This window comes from Apodemus sylvaticus, chromosome 10 (assembly GCF_947179515.1).
Source record: "Apodemus sylvaticus chromosome 10, mApoSyl1.1, whole genome shotgun sequence".
Lineage (NCBI taxonomy): Eukaryota > Metazoa > Chordata > Mammalia > Rodentia > Muridae > Apodemus > Apodemus sylvaticus.
In genome coordinates, this window is record NC_067481.1 from 79,192,451 (window position 1) to 79,215,577 (window position 23,127).

At 46.2% G+C, this 23,127-nt stretch overlaps 1 protein-coding gene across 1 annotated transcript in view; it reads right to left on the bottom strand.

The window, feature by feature from the left end:
- Adam19 (ADAM metallopeptidase domain 19) overlaps window positions 1–23,127 on the bottom strand; it is a 91,493-nt gene that overhangs the window by 22,617 nt on the left and 45,749 nt on the right. Inside the window, exons 6-10 of the mRNA XM_052193985.1 lie at window positions 11,732–11,924; window positions 10,998–11,063; window positions 6,453–6,524; window positions 3,279–3,445; window positions 1,580–1,664 (exon numbers count right to left, since the gene is read on the bottom strand). Coding sequence (XP_052049945.1) covers window positions 1,580–1,664; window positions 3,279–3,445; window positions 6,453–6,524; window positions 10,998–11,063; window positions 11,732–11,924 — 583 coding nt within the window. The remainder of the gene's footprint in view (window positions 1–1,579; window positions 1,665–3,278; window positions 3,446–6,452; window positions 6,525–10,997; window positions 11,064–11,731; window positions 11,925–23,127) is intronic.

The following is a 23,127-nucleotide window of genomic DNA, read 5'->3' on the forward strand; positions in this document are numbered from 1 at the left end:
TGCTCATAACAAGTCTAAAGACACTGTCTTCATTAGAAAAGCAAAGGCTCAACACTGTTATCTATGTTCTTTAAAAGGTGCAGATCATGAATGGACTCTCGACGTCTCTCTAGAACGTCACCTTGAGTTGAGCAGTGGATACACTTGACTCACAGTTTTCTGAGGGCACCCAAGCACAAAGGGCCACCCCAGACATAACTGGTACAGTGTGTGATCTTAATCATCAAAACAAATAGAACGGGTGCAGGGACATTCGCCTATAGTCCCGGCCAACTGAGAGGCTGAAGCAGGAGTGTCATTTGAGCCCAGATGTTTGAGACCACCCTGGGCAATGTAGTGAGACCCACCCCCAAAACCCAAACAGCAGAACAAAAGCAGCAAAAAGGATATTTATACCAGGCATGGTTGTGTATGCCTTTAATACTAGCACTCAGGAAGCAGAGACAGGAGGATCTCTGTTACAGGCTAGCCTGATCTATATGGTGAGTTCTGAGACAGTGTTTTGTACTAAGAGCCTATCTCCAAAAGACAACAACAAAAGTGAATATGAATATATATATATATATATATATATATATATATATATACACACACACACACATACACACACACATACATATATATATTCCTTTTATTATCTCATTTAGTGTTCACTTACCCTAATATAAGCCACAAAGCTACCTTTACTTTACAACTAAAGACTCGCATTAACTCCAAAGTCACATGGCTGCTCTTTGAAACCAATTTGACTCTAGAATCTAGGGTTTAACATCCATGCTACTTTGTCAATAAGAGTACATGATGGATGGAGGGGAAAAATAACAAATGAGCAGAGAAGAGACTTCCTTTGTATCCACTCCAGGTATGCCCAGAGCTAGGGATACGGCTGTAGAGTACTGGAGTAGCGTGCACGAAGGCTTGGGTTTAACCCCAGCACCACGCTGGACTTGGTATGTTAGTCAACACCTGTCATCCCAGAACTCAAGAGATGGAACCAGGAAGAATAGAACCTCAAGGTCATTTTCAGCTAGATAGCAAATCTGAGGCCAGTCTGGTCTATACAGTGAGTTCCAGGCCAGCAACAGTTTCAGAGCCAGGCAAAGAAAATAAAACAAAACAAAAAAAAAAAAAAAAAACCCTCCCTACTCTTGCCAAGTCAGAATTTCAAAAGACAGCAATTTCCTAACTGTGACTCTTGAGACAGGATCTCATTTCACAATGCAATACCTAAGGACTCAAGACCCGGACTAGAAACACTTCCATCTCTGTTCTCTCCTCTGTTCCCCAGCTCCTGCTCTGCCTCCTCCAGCCCCTGTTGTGGAAAGATCCATGACAGATCTGGAAGTCTATTTTAACAATTGCTTATGAATGAACACAAACTACGATAAATGAATCTTTACCCCTGGCTACTATCCTTTGGACCTAGGAAGGATAGGTCCAAAGGATCTGAAACATTTGCTCTTTTTAATGCTTTTTTTCTTCTGCGACTATAAATATCAAATTGGCATTTCAAAGCTGGCCTCCTCTCTTGGGAGCCATTGTCCCCTTATGCAACACCATTGTCTTGTCTGAGACCCACCATGCTAACTCCTCCGGACTGGTACACGGAGCACATGGCCATGAGGGGGGCCAGGCCAATGGTGGTGCCTTGGAAGGACTTGCCCCTGCAGGAAGAAAAAAGACTTGTAATTCAGGTGAGGGCTGAGAGAGAGCAGTTCCCTTGGGACAGGAGTGAATGGCTACCATGATAGGTACTGACCCCCTGACATTCCCAGATTATTCCCAAGAGGACAAGTCTGGTAACCCAGCCAACTGGATAACTATCAGGATACCACGCCTCTCTCCTCCTCTTCCTCCCTCAGTAGCAGAGAAGAAAGGTCACTTTCCCCCTCAGAATGTCCCCAAAGGCTCCGAAAGGAAGAAGGCAGGGCTAGAAAACGGCTAGAGACAAGGGTCAGAGGGAAGGGTGTGGCCCAGGTTGTGATGCCCAAGTGAATCCTGTTCATTTCCGCCAGTGACCAGGGGCTCAGGCCTTATCACCGGTGGCATGAGTCTTAGGGACAAAAGCGGGAATACTGGACAGTAGCCATGGGGCTGATGCTGTGGTCCGCACATCACACAAGGACCGAGAAAGTAGCTGAGTCCCTTTTGGAGCCTCACAAACTGCAGCTGGGTGCAGGGCTATGCTGTTTCCACCTCTGCTCCACAGTGATGACCCTCACCTGCCAACAGCCAGTTGCCCCTGGTTTAACACATCCCCTCTCCATGACACCCACCCAGAGTAGGCAAGAAGGAATAAATGGATGTTCAATAAATGTTTGCTTAATAAATTCAATATATGCCAATTTGTGTGTATGAAGCTCTACTCGGCATTTCAGAGACTTGCCCTTAGCTCTGGGGAAGCGTTACTGTAAACAGATGCAAGGTGTTCAATCCAAAATCTCAGGCCAAATGTCTCAGTAAACAAAGACTTTCTCAGTAAGAGGATAGTCCTCAAGTGGCCACTAAGAGTCCAGATTTTAGGGACAGGTAAATATTGCAAATCCCAGTTATTATGAAAGGGTAAATCAAAGTATCAAGAGTGAAATAACTGCTGACTCTACTATATTAAAGAAACAAATAATGAAGTTTATTATCTATGTGTGTTTGCTGAACCACCTCAAACCATCCTTGAAGGCCAACAGTAATACATACCAATAACCCTTAGGGGACTGTCACCTAGTACCCCGATCCCACCAGTATTCTTTTCTTTCTGAAGCTATTGGGAAGTGAACATAGCACTTGGCCAAATGTTTCAGGATTTCTTCTCACCAAGCATGAAGGTCCTACAGTCTACCATTTTGACCTTCCTAGGACCTCAGCCCTGAGATCCCAGAGAACAGTGCAAAGGACCCATCTCTGTATATTGTGGTGGGAGGTCAGCTGACGTGCTCCAGAACATCTGTTTCAGGCTCTCAGCTGTGACCAAGAGTCATCCGCTCATTCCCCTAATATTCACTCCCAAGTGCTTCAGCCGCTCAGCTGATTATGGGTGAGGCTAATTTCCTCACATGGATGAAAACACGTCAGAGGACTGTTATCATTCTTAGGCTTCTAACATTCTTTCAAGGTGTGTTGAGTGTGAAAATGCCTGGCTTTCTGGCCCAGGGAGCAGGCGGAGGTCTTGCACAACTGACATTTGCCCTTGTGAAAGGAAGGATGAACTTTAGCGTCCCCTATGGCAAGCAGAGGTTCTGCAGCCAAAGCTGATGCCACAGGACCAGGAAAGGGCTGCTTACGTGATGAGCTGAGCATTGTCGTGGCTCTTCTGGGCCAGCAGCTTGCGCCTCCAACTAAGAAAGGACCACAGGGTGGAGTACGGATTCTCCGAAACTTCACACTTATCCCCATGCGTCCACACCTCCAGGCCGACAAGAGCAATCCGGATGTTCAGGGAGCGGTAAAACTGAAAAGACAAGGAACGGCCAGTTTCCCTCACCACCGGGCCTAGGAGCTCAGAGCACTGATGCTGCTGGGATTGCTCTCTGGCCACTGGTTCCAGAAAGTGAGAAATACGATCAAACCGTAGTATCTTGACTTAGAAGACAGGGGTTAAAAAGAAAAATGTAGAGGGAAGAGTTCCCCAACCATCAAGGGGTTCTTTGATGAACCTGACCGATGCTACCCTGTCAGTGACTCTGTGTTACATGTACATGTGTCCTGTGTGTGCATACTACATGTACATGTGTCTTGTGTGTGCACATGTACACACAAAGCCCAAAGGTCCATGTTGCCTTCTTCCATTTATTCTCCCATGTTATTTTTTTAGACAGCATCTCTTACTAAACCAGGAACTCACTGATTCAACCTGACTGGTTGGCTTATGAGGTCCAGTGATAGACCTGTCTCTGTCCCCTGCCTCCCCCGCCAGCCCCGTGGTTACTGCCGCATGCCGCCATGCCTGGCCATTACAAGGATGCTGGAAATTCCAGTCCTTACACATTCAGCAATTACTTTACATACTTTGTTATCTCCCCTGCCCACCAGTGACTTAAAAACCTCATATACATAGAAGCCACAAAAGGATAGATCACCCCATCTAAAAGTGGTGGGTTCCTTCCCAGCTAAAAATAATAACTGGGGTCCCACTGTTCATCAAGCACTTGCCATGAACAAGGAAGGTACTGAGGTTTAGAAAGGTTGAAAATTTCGCTGAAAATCGCAGCAGAAAGACTCTGGAGTCGGAATGAGACAGATTATAATCCCAAGGCCTTTGTGACCATCTGCTGCTGAAGAGCTGGGATCATATAATATGTATATAATAATAACCTACACACACACATACACACACACACACACACACACACACACACACTCAGATCCTTCACTTGCCCCCCCACCCCCAGGAAACTGCCGTCTAGATGGGCTCCTGATTCTTCTGTCTTTGCCAAACCTATCATCACAGAAAAACCCACAGCATCTGAATTTGCTTCACTCAGGAGCTTTTTTAAGGGAAGTCAACTTGGCTTTTCTTATAGTTCAGAGAAAACACTGTGGACCGGGACCCCTGATTCAGCAAACGTGCAAAGTCCTTCCAGTTTTAGCTCTAAAATGTTCGGTCCAAGTAGCTGGCTCAGCAAATTTCAGAGGAGCTTGTGTGCCTCACCCTCCTGGGAGTGATAAACCTCGTGTGTTGGGACGGAAGTTAGAGGCTGGCAAGAAGGACCATCCACAAGGCACACCCGGGTGTGAGGCTACCTTGTTTTCCCTCCACATCTTTGCTTTTTCTGTAGTTGCTATTGTTTATTTGTTTGATGTGTTTACAGACATACCACTTCTGTTTCTCATCAATGCCTAGAGGTAAGCTCTAATCACCCAGTGCAGGAGGAAAAATTCCTAGAGCCAGCCAGCCAGCCAGCCCAGCCCTCCACCTCCCGGTCAGCCCAGGACAATGGCCGCTACACAGGTGGCAGTAGGATCAACTTCCTGTATCCCCAGGGAAAACACATTTTTCCAGATGTTGGGTGTTTGGTTACAAGATGCTCTTGTGGTGAGCTAGGAGCTGGACACAGGACTCTGCTGTGTCTCTAGAATCCTTCCCTCCAGGAAAGGCCAGGGTTTGCCTTTCACCTGTTACACACCAGTGGCCCCTTTCCACAGCTGTCGAGGACGGAGAAAAAAATACAAGGCTGTGGACATTTCATTTAGTAACTCCACAGTAACCAACTCTGCCTTTTAAGCCCTGAAAGTTTATTTATTTGTTTTTGTTGTTGTTGTTGTTTGTTTATGGTTTTTAGAATAGGGTTTCTCTGTGTAGCCCTGGCTGTTCTGAAAACTCACTTTGTAGAGACCTCAGTAACTCAGAGACCTGCCTCTGCCTCCCCACTACTGGGATTAAAGGTGTGCATCACCACCACCCAGCTTGAAAGTTTCTAATTTCTGCTTGTTAACAGCTGAACCACCCACCTCTCCAGCCCAAGAGCTAGGATCCGTGGACCTCTAGCAGGTCAAGAAAGCCTTCAAAGTTCTACAGCGTCCTGAAATGATTATCAGAGTCTCAAGAGATATGAGACCCCAGGCTGGGACTGTCAGCCAGTGACAAACGTGAAAGCTTAGTTGAACCCATTAACACTGCCCCTCAAAAGGAGGCACGTGACCAAAGTGTGTCAAAGCTTTGCTTGTGGAAAAGAGCCACCACTGCAAATTTACCTTCTCTGCATTTTTATGCTGGGACTTGCTTTCACATAGAATACTTCTGGGTCCAAGAACACCCCATTTAGCGCAGTTCAAACGTCTGTGAATTTCCTAAGTGCATGTTTTAAACAATCCTGACTAAGGAAGTGTAGCTATTTGTAGTCTTCCTAGAAGGGGATGGGGGAGGGTCCTCAAACAGTTTGATACATCAGCTGTTTGCAGAAGGCACCCTGACTTTTAAAGACTCTGTGCATACCTTCTGATTCTGACCCACTTCAGTTCCTAAGTCAAAGAATAGCTGGGTTTTCACCTAGAGGGAACCCATCCTCAACGCTTCCTTAAATTGGGCTCTGCTTTGCCCAGTGATCCTCAAAAACCGCTTCATTGGTGAGAAAGGTGAGGGGGTCAGAGCTGGGAGCACTTCTGTTTCCAGTCATCTCCTTTCATGTAACTTTTACACGGGCTGGGGCACAAGATCTCTCTCTTTTTTTTTTTTAAAAAACCGTGATTCCATCAGAGAACTCTAAACATAACTGAAAGCCACCAATGCAAACCAATGCTCGTACTTCATAAATTAAAACAGAGCAAACACAAAGCTTGCAAGCACTCACGCAAACCAACAAAAGATAAAACCCGACCCAAGAAGCTGAGGTGCTTGCCTCTGGTTGACAGCTCAGGGTCCCAAACCAACAACTGGAGCTCAGGTGCCTGTGACCTCCCGTTCTGCAGACCATCAGAGGGGCCGCAGCCTCCCCCAGAAAGTACACACCTGGTCTCACCTTATCAACGTAGTTGGCGATCTCCATGAGCTTGTGTTTGGTGGCCTCCTGGTCATGCCGATTCTTCTGAAACTAAACGGGACAAACAGAACCAGCTGAGACAGACCCCTCCACAGCTATCATGCATGGGTCTTCGATGTGCAGTCATTTTTTTTTTTTTTGCAATGGTCCTTCCCACAGCTCAGAAGGAGCAGAGAGGTGTGGTTATCTTTTTCTAACCCTTTAAGGAGTTTAGTTTCCTGCCCTTTACATTACAATGCTTCTGTCTAGCCCACAGATTGATCAGAGGAGGGACTGGTCTCTTTGCTTTGCTTATTAACCCAATAAGAAGCCACTGTGACACATCTCACAAGGCTTTCTCCTGCATGTGGTCAGTTCTCGCTGATCTAATGGTTGCTGAATTGCTTTACGGACAAGCTGTTGTGCTTAGCTCACAGGGGGCACTACAAACGTAAGGTCTTGATGCCACTCTACAGGTGCGTCAGTTACAATGGAGGGAGAGCCAGAAATAACCAGAACAACAAATCCTCGACCTTAGAAGGACACAATGTAAAAGAGTTAAGGAACTCCCTGAGAATTTGCACAGACTAACTGCAGTGGGAGCCGTGCAAATGTCCCAGAGAGAGTGTTGCCAACAGGACCATGTGGCATCAGCAACAGGTTTTGCCTTCTACGTGACTCCAAGTGGCAGTGCCTTCTGTAGTGAGAAAGCTTCTTGGACATCATCATCACTGTGAAATCAGACATTGCTAATGGAGCATAGGAGAGAAGATTGTGCTGTACTTGATTAGAACGTCTGCCTAGAGTACCAGGAGGAGGCCTCATATTTACCACTTCTGTCTGTAAAGGATAGACCTCTTTCACCTACAATAATGAAGTAAGGAAACTGTCGGGACGGAAAGATAAAAAGATTTTAGAATTGTAACCTCCCCCTCCCCCAAACGATGGACACCTCCTGTCATTTAAAAATGCTGTCATTTTTACACAGAATCTGGATACTTAGTGAATGTATTGTTAGGTGGGTACTCTGTGTGTTCAATTTCAAGCTGTCACGGGTTTCCTCCCTCCAGATCATCTAGAATACCCTAAACAAGACAAAGAATAAAAAGTCAGATAAAATGCCCTAGAATATTTGTTTGGCAAGGGCTGACTCCCAGCTCTGGTTCATCATTTCCTCTCTCTTGTACAGATTCTGGAACATTCCTTGATTTCCTCGGAACTGCCACTCACCAGAAAAGAACCCCATTGCTATCCTTATCTCCTACAAAGTTACATCCTAGGACCTTTGCAAAGTGTTTAATCTAGAAGTTTCTATTATCAAGACCTCCTGACTTCTAAACTAGTCCCATGGCAAGAATATTTCCATTTATTCAGTAAATATTTATTAGAGCGTTGGGATGAGATTTCAGGCTTCCAAATATATTAATCCTGCCCTCAAACAGTAAGGCCCAATAAGGCCACCATAGTTGACACAGTGTATCATGTTTTCCGATGATTCTGAAGCAAGAGTCCGTAAACTTATTCTACAAAACGCTACAGAGTAAACATTCTTAGGCTTAAGCGGTAGACCACATGATCATGGACCACAACAGCTCTCAGTTCTGCCTTGGTGGACCACAACTACACAGTTCTCCTTGGTGGCTTAGAAGCTTCCAGGGTACCATAAATCAAATGGTGTGGCCGTGCTCCAGAATAATACTCATAAAAACATGTGATAGGCTCACACGGGCTGTAGTTTACAACCTCCAGTCTTAAGAAAGAAGTGCTTTGATTTTACACTTTCTGAGGTAACCCTGAATATAGAATAGGGTAGGCCAGCCTTTCCCAGACATCTCACTTCCTGCTGGTACCTCCAAAGTTCACAGCCCCGTCTAAAGACATTCTCCCCCCCCTCCCCAAACGTAAACCCCACTCCTTGCTCCCCTTGCGTTCTATTTCACTTAATGGATGAGTAAATATGCCTCGAGCCACCCAAGCAGCTCCTCTTCCCCTGCGGAATGGACTTGCTGAGAACCATCCGGGAAGCTCCCACCCTGGCCCAGGCAGAGCGCCACTGCTTGCTAGCTGACTGCTCTCTCTAGACTGCAATAGCACAGCCTCGCTTCCCAGGGCTCGCTCTCCCACTCAAAGACCCCCCTCTAGCTGCTGTGAGTTCCCAGTCCAGAGATAGCTGCTGTGTCTCAGCACCAGGTGATAAATCACAAATGCTACACACCCTTCCCTTGATTCATCTCCCTGCACTCTGAGATTAACTGGCCGGAATACATGTCTCCCAGCAGATTCTGGGCTGCAAATCTTACATGGCCTATTCCAACCCTAACATGAATCATTCAAAGCCTACAGCTGAGAGATGGTCATGACTCTGAGGGCTGAGAGATCCCCTTGCTTAGCAGGAGGTATGAGTCATGGCCCTGTAGCAAAAGGGGTGAGGATGCCTATGTGACTGGTGCTTCTTAAGGGGTACCTCACCCCCCTGCAACACTAAGATTCTCCACAGCATTGGAGGCACCTTCAAGAAGAGACTTTTCCTTCCTGGCCTGCTGTGAGTCTAGCTGCCACGAGGCAGCTCCCCATCTCCTCCTCTTCCGTGCCTGCTGGAGACTCACAGGAAAGAGCTTGTAAAACCAAGGACACAGTAGGCAAAGGAATGATACTCCTCCTTTTAACTAGAGTAGTGAGGCTTCTAGGTGCCTTCTCAGGACATTTTATTTGATCAAAGGATCTTGTAGCTTAGGGAAAGTGGCCAAAGACCTTGTGTCAGACAACACTAGATACAAAGCTTAAATGGAGAACTATCTGGAGGAAAAGCCTTGCTTTCTCCCAGGAATCTTCACAATACAGAAAGCCAAAGGTGCTGACGTGGAGCAGGGCTGAGTGGGGTGCCCAGCTGGCTGTGAAGCCAACCTTTGTTACTGCTCCCCTATCTACACATCTGTAGAAAGAAAACAAAAACCCCAGAACCCACCCATTCCTGGCTACTGGGGAAGAAAAAACAAAACAAAACAACGGCAATCAGTTTGAAAAAGCTAAACTCTTCTGAAAGTAAACACAATGTTTCCTCTCTAGAAAGCCCTTCACCTCCACTCCTCTGCCTAGTGAACTCCTCCTGTCTTTAAGAAGGCTCAAGGGCCTTCTTTTCCTGCCTCTAGCTCTCAAAATCGCTCTCAAACAACTCTTCCACCTGTTGGCACCACCCCTGATCCACGCTGTGGGGGAAAGGTAGAGCTGTGTAGAAAGAGGCCACTGGGGAGGCTGGTAGCCCTTAGTAGAGAGGAAATGAGACTGTGACACAGTGATGAGTGTCCCTCGCCTCTCTATGAGGACAAAGAGTTTTGCAGTGTTGAGCCAGGGCACAGGAAAGTGTGTTTGGCTGTGGTGATGTCACCACACAATATGGGACTTGAATGTGATGACGCAAATATGGGTGGTGGGTGCATGGGGGGGCTCCCAGGAGGAAACAGAACTCCTGGACTCCAGGATAAGTCAAACTTTACATGCCACCTGCCATCTTCAACATCACCTTGCCAGAGAGGCTCTACCAAAGCTCCAAACCACACCAGATCCTCGCCGTGCATTTTAAGCATCACCAAGGGTCCATTTCAGTGGCTGTCATGCCGAGAACTATAAGGGTTTTGTGCTTATACTGCAAAGTTCAGAATCAGGAGCGGCTCTGACTCACAGCTGCATCCTGATGCCAAGCATTGTATTGGCGCAGCACAGAAAAACCAGGAAGTCTCCCAAGAAAGTGAGACAAATGACTCAGCCAGGTGGATAGGTGTCTGTGAAATCTTAGGACCTGTTCAATTCGAGGAAAATAAATCAAGGGGCTATTCTTCTTTTAGGCCAGTGCTTCCCAAGCTCACTGCGAGGCATCAAGACCACTCCGATATCTTATGAAACCATGGACTGTGGAACCCCCCCCCCCACCCTGACAATTTGGCGCTCTGGAGTGAGGCTCAGAGATTTGCATTTTCTCAGTTCCCAGGTGCCACATATGCTGCTGCTCCAGAGACATTTGGGAAGCACCAACATGGTTATTAAAAATAAAATACACATCTGAGAAGATTGTATCTGACCAGATGCGGCAGACACTTTACGTCTTTGTAAAACAGAAGTCTACAAGATTCTCTAAAGGAACAGACAGTCCTAAGAGAAAGTCTCAGAACCCTAGGACCGTGAGATCCTGTCTCAGTAAAGCCCATGCTTCCGTGTCTATCCTAGGAGAGCCTTTCCTTGGCTTTTTGTTGTTTTCTCTTTTTGAAATGTTTAAAATGGACAGAAGAGGGCTGGAGAGATGGCTCAGCCGTTAAACACTAGGCTTACAACCAAAAATAAAAAAATGGCTAGAAGAGCTCTTGGTCAGATTTAAGGTCAAATTTATACGATAAAGTAGAAAAAGATGAATGGATCCATATTTCTCCAAAGCACCGGAAAGCTGAATGGATGCTTTCAAGAGAGAAGTTTTGTTTGTTCATTTGTTTCTTGTTTTTTGTTTTGTTTTTGTTTTTTTTTTTTGTTTGCTGAAATCCATTGCTGACTCCTTACCTCTGCGTAATCAGCCACCAGGTAAAGCTCCACGTACTTCATAGAGTGTAAATCTTCCCGTTTCATCTGGGCGAGAGACAGAAGCAGGTCAGTGCAGTAGAAATGGCTGGCTCCAGCTCATCCCCCAAAGCAGCTGAGAACCCACACTGTTCATAAGCTGCGACCTTTTAACTTCTTTTACATTTACGTGTTAGGGACAGTCCTGGCCGCAGCCCACCAACTCCATCTGCAACTGGTTATTGCTCAAGGCCTTGCTGAGCCGTGGGATCTAATCCTTTAGTCTCAAAAAACAAAGAAGCCAAATTGACTAGCACAGGCAAAATCAAGGCCAACACCCCACAAGGGACCATGCCACAGCTTAGTTCCCAAGTAACTTTGAGACCACAGACCTCTGTTCTCAGTGTGAACAAAACACATGTTGTACATCGGATGAGGTGGCTATTCCAAGAGGGGAAGTGGACATTTTTTTAACCTTAGACAGTGTTTCAAATCAGTATCTTAGAATATTTTAAACAGTGGTTCTTTTATGAAGGTATCTCACTCAACAATCCCGACACCTGGGTGGGAGGTGAGGAATGGGGTGGGCGGGGGAGGGAGGGTTGGGGGGCACGATGGGCTTTCCCCTCTTTCTTACCAATACTCTCTCAATCTAGAAATACTCCTGGCACCAAAAGTAAGGGTGCAGAGAGGACAAGCTCCGGTCTGCCAGTACCACTGGGAACCTAAAAACTCACTCTGCGAGGTTGCTTTTTGGTCTGATGTGTAAACTGAAGGGCCCAGTCCTTCGAGGTGGGCCCGGAGTGCTCGAACCCACAGTTCCCCGGGGGCAGCTTGAGATGTTCGGATCTGTAAATGCGGTGTTGGCTGTCGCTGTGAGGAACGGGCTCAATGATGTAGCTGAGGTTACTTCTCACTATAATCAGTCCTCTGTGGATAAGAGAAATGGGGTCTCTGGTCAGTGCTACTGGAAAAGTCCCTCGTGTAGATTCAGATGCTCCATGCTGCTTCTCTTTATACTGGGCCACGTGCCCCTCTGGGAAGCCCTGATGCAAACTCAGACCCTCTATAGAGAAATACACTATGGGGCTCAAAATTTCAGAGAACTTGAACCTCCCTAAGTTCAGGCTTTAGGCCGGGACTCCTAAAGGTCACCAAATCCAGCATGACCCATGGCAATCATAGAGCCCATAGACAACCATAAAACTTTTTAGACCCAGAAAAGGTAACATGCGGTCAGAGAAAGCACACTGGCCTGCCGGCAAGATAACCAACAAGCCTCTGGATTTAGCCCTGGCACTCAACGGTCACATGCTCCTCAAGAAACATCTCATGACTGTAGGCTTCAATTTCCTCATCCCCAAAATAAAAATGATAGTGTACGAACTCGTCGGGGCTCTTGAGTGATTAAATGAAAGACAAGCGTCCTTGGGCCTGGGAGCCAAGTGGTACTTGACATTCCTACCTATCAACTGCCCCGTGCCAGCAGCTATCTGGTGAGGCGACACCCACGACCAACCATACAGAACAATCTTTCACCCAATACTGAACTCAAAGATATGTGCTGGGTTATTTGGGGTTTTTTCCCACTCACTGGGTTCTAGATATCATTCAAATACATGTAGTCTTGTTGCTGGTATCCATGGGACTTGGGTCCAGACTCCCAAGGAAGCTAAAATCCCAGAAACTCCAAACCACATATAAAATGGTGTGCTATTGATATATAACCCACTCATGTCTTCCTGTGTATTTTATATGGCCTCTAGGTTATTTATAATACCAAATAAAATGTAGATGCTGAACCAGGAGTGGTGGTGTATACCTTTAATAATCCCAGCACTCAGGAGGCAGAGGCAGGCAGCTCTCTCTGAGTTTGAGGCCACACTGGTCTACAGAGTAAGTTCCAGGACAGCCTGTCTTGAGAAAAACCAACCAGATAAACAAAAAAAGACAGGTAAATGCTGGGCCTGGAGAGATGACTCAGCAGTTAGGAGCGCTTGCTTCTCTTTCAGAGCATCTGGGTTTGGTCCCAATACCCATGCTGGACAGCTTGCAAACTGCCTAAAACTCCAGATTCAGGGAATCTGATGCTCTGTCTTAGCCTCTATGGGCACTGCACACACATGGTATAGAAATGTGCACTCAGGAGCACACAATAAACAAACAAACAAATATTTTAAAATGTAAAGATAGGTTACATATACTAAATTGTTTAGGGAATAAGGACAAGAAAAACTATCTATGATCAAGAAAGGGTTCTTTTCAATAATATTTGATTCAGAGTGGGTTAACTGAATGGTGGAATGCCCGAGCCCAGAGAAACAACTGTCTTCATGGCTGGCAGGAAGGCAGCCATTGTAGCTATGCATCTGCAACCATGGTAGTTGCTGAGGATGGAGACATGAGCGAGCAGAGCTGCCTGCCCTGGTGAAGAACAGTGTGAGCATGGGAACAGTCCTGTGCTCCATGACCTCTCCCGAGCCTTGGCAGACACCCACAGGGTAGATGCAGCTGCTCAGGGTGAGACTACCGAAACCTCCGTGGCTTTCTAGGTCCACTGAACACTAACTGCCCACAGCTTCACCACTATCAACAGAGGTGGGGAGATGTCCACAGGGCGGCTCATCCACTGAGATCTAGGATGTGCCAACTTAACACTGTGGTATAGGAGTGAAAAGACAGTAATGTCTGACAACTGTGCATCCCGTGGTTAATTACCTTACAGTGAACTGTGTCTGAGGATGGAAGAGGGCCAGAGGCCTCCCCTCCTCTGTCATCTTATCTCCTACTGGGAGCCCTGCTACAGTCAGGTCGATCAGGTCGCGACTAGTGACACTTCTGAAGAGTGTTGCTGACATCACCAACTATGGTCATGAGTAAATATAGTCTGTCCTTCTGACCCACTCTCCAAACTGCCACCTTCCTTACAGAGAGATAAACAAGACAGCCAGGCAATGGGTTCCAGATTCTGGGAACAATGAGCCCAGGACTGAACCCCAGGAACCTCGCAACAAGTCATTCAGGACCTTATCTCCAAACCAAAGGCATTCTCAGTTCAGCCTCTGACACCATGAGCGGCAGGGCTTCTCTCGTGGGTCACTCAACCTCCACCCACCACTGTCCTCTCAGGAGGCCCACCCAGGTTTTGTCCTTTAATAAGAGCATATGACTCCCTCGGGACAGACCTCACAGACTCTGGTGGGCAGTAGACCTTTCCTGACCCCATCCCTTGCTGACCTCATTCCAGTAGCAGGAAGACTATCAGCTTCCTGGCTGCATCCTGGCTGACACAGCAGCTGCCATCTGGCCTATGGTGGCCATCTCACCACCCAAGGTGTTCCCTTAACAGCTACAGTGGAGCAGGGATCATGGCCGTGTGTCTACTCTGCACAGGAAAGAACAGAGGCCAGGGCAGTACTTACTGGCATCCTGTTCCCAAGCTATCTTTTCATCCCAGCTGACCAGAGCCTCTCCCATCACCCCAGCTTCCTCTAATGGCTACAATACTGGCCACACAATGATGTGGGCCATAGACTGGCTGGTGATCCTGTGTACACCCTTATTACATCCAGTGAGTGCAAAATTCCCCACATGAATCAGTGAAAGCCTAAACACAGAGTCACAAGGTGTGATATGAACAAGCCAAATGGGTCAGTGACCAACTGGAACTTGGCAGCAGGGCTGATAATCACCATCATAGTGGCTACGACTTACTGAGTTTTTCTATGGACCAAGCACCAAGCTGATCAGCGCTTAATTTCTCATACTAACTTCTCTGATCCTTACAAGTATTTTTCCCATGACCAGCCCAAATTCACACAAGCAGTAAAGAGTTAAAACAAGGGGAGCCTCAGCATTCTGCTTCCACACCCTACAGCCTTCACCCTGACCTTTGATTGTCTTTTCATGGTTCAGAAAGACACCCCCATTCAGTGAGCACTCACTGCCCATGACTTCACTATAATCAATGAATGTAGGAAGATGTCCACAGGACAGTTCTCTGTTATCTCATCTACTGTCATCAAGACTGTGTGCCTGTGGCTATAGTGATGGTGCCAGTGACTCTCTCAAGTGAGATCAGCCAGGATGTGTTAATTGATGTTGGTTGTAGGTGCAGCAATAGAGAGAGAAGCTCACGAAGACGCTGACCCCTCATTTTCCAAAGGAGCGGAGGGGTATATCCTCTCCGGGGAGGCCTGGCACCCAGCTAGGTCACTTCAGTTACTTTATTCAAACATTATACAAAATGAATTAGGGATGGGAACTGAACTCTTATTATGTTTGGTTGTGAGCCTAGCCCTTAAAGGCTGAGCCATCTCTCCAGCCATAGCATGCCTTTGGTCCAGCAATTTGAAATCATTAAGAGTATAGATTGGTCCAATTAGCAGCCTCTTTTTAAATTTAGGCCTGCTCTAGTTTGACTTCTCTCATAGAAAATTTGTAATGCCATCACAACCAGAGCACTTATAACCACCCTCATTTTGATAATTCAAAACAATGAAAACAATGTAAAACAATTATTATTATTTATTGACATGGGGATTTTTTTACATATGTGTAAACCAGGCTGACCTGGATTTGCTCTGTAGATTAGACTGGTCTCAAACTCACAAGGAACCTATCTGTCCCTGCCTTGAGATCAAAGGCCTTGATTTATTTATTCATTATCTATGTACCCTTGATAACATTGAAATCAATTTCCATTTAAAGATTAATATCTTTGATAACTTAAACAGTTTAAAAACAATTATTATTATGTATTAAGACAAGATTTTTCTGTATAGCGCAGGCCACCTTGGACTTGTTCAGTAGATCAGGCTGGCCTCAAACTTACAAGGAGCCTTTATCCCAAGTATTAAAATCAAAGATTTGGATTTATTAATCTACGAACCCTTCGAAACATTTATATCAATTCGCACTTCTTTCTCCCTCCTTTGGAAATTAATATCCCTATGGATAAATATACTTATATCCCCTTTCTCTTTATGTAAATGTATTTGATATCCTTCTATATATTCAACTGAATTTAAATTCCCTTTCATTTATTGTATAATGTGCTAGGCTGAGCTGTAATCAGTTCTCTCATGGAAGCCATGTTTATAGAGACTGGTTGTTCACGGCAGTGTGACATTCATTTTCAAGTTAACTCTCACAAGGTGCCATTAGTTCTCCCGTGGGAACCCCACATTCTAAGAAGACAGGCTGGCTGTTCAGAGTAGCTTGAAATTCTACCCTGTGTTAGCTCTCAGGAGCATAGCTTTGTTTTTTTGTTGGATTAAAAACAAAACAACTTTACCCCAAGCTAACTCCGGGTCCCCACACTGATCAGCAGAACATACCTTTCCTAGAGCAAAATGGTTTTTAGCAATGAAAAAGCATTATTTTTTAATTTGAATTTATACTAGCTCCATTGGGTCTCTTAATCTCAGGGTTGTGGGTTCAAGACCCACATTGGGCACCAATTTGTTGTAGAAAATATTTCATCTCAATCAGGGTTTTTTGCCCCGCCTTTGATCATTCAGTTCTTGGATAAAAGACACACTTTATTATTATTATAAGCCTTAGTTAGCACTAGACTTGGGCAGATATCTACCCTCTATGCTATTTCCTTATCAATAATCCCATTTTATAATTTGCCATGTTCCATCTGGGCAGCTCTTACCTCCAACTGGCGAGCCCTCATGGCTATGTTATGATTCACCTACTCCATGGTGACTTCCTCCTCTCTCCATATTCTTCTCCCCTCATGGTTCTCCTCAGACGCCAAGCCCAGTGAGCCACAAACCCTACCCATGTCTCTTCTGCCAACCTTTTGGCAGTTGGTATCTTTATTTACCCAATAATTTAAAATTAAGGAACAAAGTTATTATAATACATAGCAAAAGACCGACCATCAACAAGGATGCAACTTGCCTGTCTGTGGAATCCAGGTTCCCTGGCAGATGGCAGAGGAGGGGTCTGCCCAATCTTATCCTCAGCTAGTGTTTGCTGACAGCTAACTGACCATGTGCCACACAGATTGCACGTTACTCTCTTTTAATTTCCACAGCACATTGTAAGGTAGGCAAAATTACAGAACTCACTTTATCAGTGAAGAAACTGAAGTTCAGAGAGATTGGAATCAGACGTTTTCACCTGTGGCTAAAGATTTAATGGACACAGTCTGTTCCCTTGGGCTCTAGGTAGCTGCCCCCACTAGTAAGCTCTAAGCCTGTGCTCAGAGATCCCAGGACCAGAGATTCCCAGCTATTCAGTAATCTTCAGAAGGTACCCAGGCTAGCCCAGTAGACTCAGGATCTGATTACTGGACCAAGTTTCTGCACTTGAGAAGGCAAGGCTGAGTCCAAGACAGGCTTCAAATTGTCAGTTAAGAAGACTAAACTTAATCTCTGTTTCCAAGAACAGACAATTCCAGGCAAGTCAAGGCCTCAGAAGCTGTCCCACCACTGACTTGAGGCAAGGAGAAGGGTCAGCAGAGGTTTCCAGACCTCCCCAGCAAGTTTCCAGCCCCCACACCGGGGTAATGGAATGTCAATAGAGATGGGTCCAACAGATTAACATAGAATTATGTAATGTGCTTTGAATCAGGTCTGCAAGTTCACTTGAGTGTCTCTCTCTGTTCTGGCAATGGGAGACTCCAGCATGCTGGACTTCTACAGAATAAGACACGCTTTGCATTTACACACTATTTGAGTCTGGAGTGAATCTCGGGTATCATTCTTCTGTGAATCATGGGCTTTTACACACTAAGTCCCATGAGCAATGCTCTACCCGAGCCACCCTCAGGAACTTCAGAAACCCATGCTCCTGACTGTTTCCATGACATATGAGCAACTGTCTCAAGTAGGCAGACTCAAGCTTGAGATAACCACGGAGGTTATCCCTTCCAGCAACAGGATTTAGTGGCCCTTCCTCTCCCTCCTCTCTTATAGCCCTTGGGGGGACTCATCCCAGTCCTGAGGATCACCAACCCTCCTTGGGATTTCTTGGAGATTGAAACTGTTGGTACAACCTAGCACTTTACAGTGGACCCCAGTTTTATTGATGGTGAGTTTCTGAGAATGAAGTTCTGGGGGCTCTCCCTTGCTACCACCCACAAGCCACCTTATGCCTTCCCTTGTTCCATCATTTATCCCAAGGGCCTCCGCTGATTCAATTTGTGAAATGTTAGCTCTGGCAGAGGCAGAGACCAGAGGTGGAGACAGAGGATCCAGGAGGCAAAGGGTCAGGATCCTACTCTCCAACCTATTCCTCATCATTAATGGAATGAGAAAAATAAATCATAGAATAAGATCCTATAAAGGAACCCAGGCAGGCCAGCCAGTCAGGAAACAAGAGGTTCATTCATGCTTGACCCACAAGGATTCAGTCAAATACATCCTTCGAGGCTTGAGAGAGGTGCCACTCCCAAAGAAGCCATCCCTGGGACACATTGGGGACACATCCACCGTATCCACATCAGGAGAGATCCTAAGAAGTAGCAGCCCTGGGTTGTTCCTCCCCACCACTTTCCCAGCCTATACCCACCCTAAGGGGTCATAGGGAATTTCCAAGACTGCACAGAGAGAAGAAAGGCACGTGGTGCTGAGTTCCTCCTGGAACAGAGCACAGGCAGAGAACACAGGTGCAGTAAGGAGACATCCTGGACTAGAATCCTGCCCCTGCTGTTTCCTGGCACAATCCTCCCACAGAACAACCATATTAATAGTCTAAAGCAGTGTTTCTCAACCTGTGGGTCTGACCCCCTTAGGGTTGCATATCAGATATTTACACTACAATTCATAACTAACAAGATTACAGTTATGAAGCAGCAACTAAATAACTTTATGGTGGGGAGGGGGGTCACCACAACATGAGGAACTGAATTACAGGGCTGCAACATTATGACTATTGAGGACCACTGCTCTAAAGTAATTAGGCAGTGCTCACTAACAACCAGGGAAGATTCTCCAAGAAAGGCCGCAGCTATGGAAGCATGCTGTATAAATGAGGTACAAACCATTTTGTTGGGGAGCCACTCAGTACATCTATACAGACCATCTCCCCTGTGTTCTAACCCCTGGGGATTAGGTGATCCAACCAAATGTCGCCGTCGTGCTGTCAAGGAGGTGGGGATAACCCTCTAACGTGAGCCCTGATGACTTCAGCATCATTGCTTCCATCTTACAGAGCAGAAAACTGAGATTTCAGGATTGTATCAGCACTCTCTGAGGCCAGTGAAATGGCTTAGTAGGTAAAGGCTTTAGATACACAATCCTGGGTTCGGTCCCTGGAACCCATGTTAAATAGAAGAGAATAGACTTTATAACATTATCCTCCTACTTCAACAACAAAGCACATTGTAGCACACATGCCTTCGCCAACAATCATGTGCACACATGTATATACATACATATACATACATACATAAACATAGACCTAAACACATACATCATATACATGTACCTATACATATACATATATGTACATATACATATATGTACCATACATATACATACACATATACATATACAATAATAGTAAGTCTTTTTTAAAGAACTGTTAGAAGGCATGTTGCTGTGCATGTAGGGAGCATGCAGACGCCAGAGGAAGCCTTGGGTGTTGTTTATCTGCTGTGTCCATCTTTATTTTTAAGACTAAGCCTCTCAATAGCTTGGTGCTCACCTATTAAGCTAGGCTGGCTGACCAGCAAGCCCCAAAGATCCTCTTGTCTCTGACTCGCCAGCACTGTGATTAAAAGCATGCACCATCCTGCCCTGGGACCGGGGACCTGAACTCAGATCTTTGTTCTTATGTGGCAAGTACTTTACCAAATGAGTTACCTTCCCAGCCCCAGCTGCCAGCTTTTAAACCAGGAATGGTCTGTCTCGAGAATCTAAAAGTGTCACAGCATAATGGCCCTGCCATCCAAGGGGTTATTCCACTGACTGAAGGAATTAGCATTAGGCCTGCAGCATCCCCACCCCCAGCCTTGGTTCCTTCTTCCTACTCTGCTCCTTCTTGTAGCCCAGGGTTTCCCAAGCTAAAGATGCTTTTTATGATCCAGTCTACGTAGGTTTTAAATGAGAAGAAATCCCAGGGCAGGCAGAGAACTTGCTCGAGAATCATGGAGTGAGTTAACATAATGCCTGCAGCAGATTTCAGGTTGCTGATTTCCAGAGTCATTGATTCTGGAATGAGCATCTTGCCAACCCCACTATCCACAAAGTCCCCAAACACTTGGCTGTCTATAGGACTGCGTGAGGCCCAGGGGGAAACCAGTGTGGCCAAGACAGAGACAAAGTACGTACGGAGAGCAGAAGTCCAGGGGTATACATACCCCCAGGGAGTATAGAGTCTGACACAAACTCAGGGCCCTAGATCAGCAGTTCTAAAGCCATTCCAGTCCATGGCGAGCACATTTGGACATATTCTCCAGTACAGGCGATCTCAGATTCTCTCTCTGGAGTGCAGAATCGGAGTCCAGAGCCAGCCAGCCTGCCTATTAAGGCAGAATTGCTGCGAGAGTTCTAGATTTTGGAAGAGAGAACTGCTGTGACAGAACCTGATCCATCAGGTGGATCTGTAAGGGGTATGTATTGTACATCCCTGAAAGACTATAATTCAGCTCACCAGACGATACGCAAGAGTTTAAGGACCCACTAAAGTAATCTGACAGATGCACTGTGTATTTAAGACTTAGTCCTAAATTGGAAGCACATCACAAAACCGACCTATATATAGAATGGTCTTACCTGTACATAATAGACAATATATGCCAATCAGGTATATTCCAACCATTACCCAGATGAGAAATGGATGGATTTGCATGAAAGCACAGGGCAGGACAGATAACGTTCACTCGTTTCTAGGTTACACTCCTGTGTTTAGGTGTTTAATTCTGAAACTGTATTAGTTGCACAATGACAATTTTCAATAAGCATTAAGAATTGAAACCACTCAAACACCTCACACGTACACAGTTTTAGTCAGAGACATCACGGCCCAGTACCGGCTAACTTTTCCATAAATGATTATCAGACCTTACGTTCTGACTGTTGGCTAGTTATAAAGAAGCCTCTGTGCAAGCAAGGTGTCATGGTAACATTTACAGGATGGATTTTTAATGTGAGGAAGGCTGAAGTGTATGGACACCCTCAGTGAAGGCAATCCCCAGCTGGTGATGCTATTCAGGGGAGGCTCTGAAGACTTCAGGAGGCCTGCCTGGAGGAAGAAGATCTGGGGGGAGGGGAGTTCTTAGGACTACTGTCTCCATTACCAAGAAGGTTCTGCCTCACCATGGGCCCCGGATCAATAGAGCCAGCAGTTTGGCTTAGGACCCTGAAACCCTGAGCCAAAGCCAATCTTCCTTGTTTGAGTTGTTTACATCAAGCACTTAGCCATGGTTGGCTGTATCTTTGCTAAGATCCACAGTCACTGATTAACCCAATTCCCAAGGTGTTTAGGAGCCAAAGTTATAAAACATTATATTATGTAGCGAGGTTCCTTTTGCCAGGAGTATGGGGGACATAAGAAACTGGTAGTTTCTGGCTGCATCTGGAAACGGGGTAAAATCTGGGAAAGCGAGGAAAGAAAGTGTCTCTCATTGTGCCCTTAATTTAGATTTATTTTACCAGATATTGTTTCTTTAATGATAAACTATAGAGTACTCTGGAGAGAAGAGACCCTCACAATGGCTACAACAGTGGTTCTCAACCTGTGTGGATAGGGACTTGGGGGTCAGGAGGGCGCATGTAAAATGACCCTTTCACGGCGTTGCCTAGGACCATTGGGAAACACAGATATTTATTTACATTTCGATTCATAACAGTAGTAACATTACAGTTATGAAGTAGCAAGGAAGTAATTTTATGGTTGGGGGTCACACAGCATGAGGAACTGTACTAAAGGGTGGTAGCATCCGGAAGGCTAAGAACCGCTGGTGGAGGCTCTCCTGACTCTCATGTTCAGTCGGAAGAGCCCGCCTAGCATAATCCTATCCATTTTCTCCAAGCACCGGAGCACAGTACCAGGAGAGATGAACGGATATCATGGAGACCTTCCATGGAAAGATGAGGCTTTGGAGGCCTTGGGAAGCTATGTGGGTTTGAGCACCGGTGTCATTCCTGCCTCTGCTCCGGGGGACCTCATGCGGCCATCGTGCATGCCAGTCTCCAGCTCTTCAATCAGCCTGGCCACACCCTCCGTTCCTTAGCATGTGGAAGGGAGGAGAGGGCCGCCAAAGAACAGCCTGTGGACCTCACCAGACGGATGCGTGCAAACCAGAAACACATGGGCAGCTCACTTGCTCACTCGCTCGGTAAGCTTCCCCAGCAGCCTGACTGCTGGGATGATTTACAAGAGGCCAAGCCAAGTGCATTCCCACCGCTCCAGACCCAGAAGGGAGAAAGGAAGGGGAGGGGTGGAGAAGGTCACACCTGCTTGTTCCCTTTCCTCTTTCCTGGGACAGTCATTGTTTACTTGCTGGCCACAGGTGGCCATAGCTGAGCCTATAAACACCACAGAGAAGCCAGTTGGCTTGGCTGGAGGAGGCCACTTGAGTGAAGGCTATGAGGCCGCTGTTAATCACCTCCCAGCCAAAACTGATTTCCTGCCTAATTCCCTCAGGCCACTCGCCACACAAGCTTTCAGGAATGGGAACCAACTCATAAACAGATGCTGAGACCCGTAGTCAGAAGGGCCCTCATTTATATTTGGGAGGGTGGGGTTGAGGGTGGCAGTGGGGGATAGGGGTGGGGGTGGGGGTGGCAGTGGGGGGTAGGGGTGGGATGGGATGGGGTAAGCTAGCTAAGCTGTAGAGGGAACAATTCTTGTAGGCTGGTAAAGAGCTGCAGAACTGGTTTTGGTTTCATTAGTTCATTATGGTCTCTACCACACCTATCATTGGCAACCCTGCTAAGATGAGGATACAAGATGGCTCCAATCATGACAAAGCTTATTTATCCTCCACCGAGGTGGGGCATGGGGCATAGAGCAGACACCCAAGATGGATGAGAGAAGCAGCTACTGATAAAGGGAAAGGAAGCGCTTCCTACCAGCTCCTGAGAGACAACAGTGGACCTGTATTCCCAGCCCCGCCTTTGAGAACACTGAATGTGTAACTTAACATGAACAGTGGTGAGAGTCTTACCCC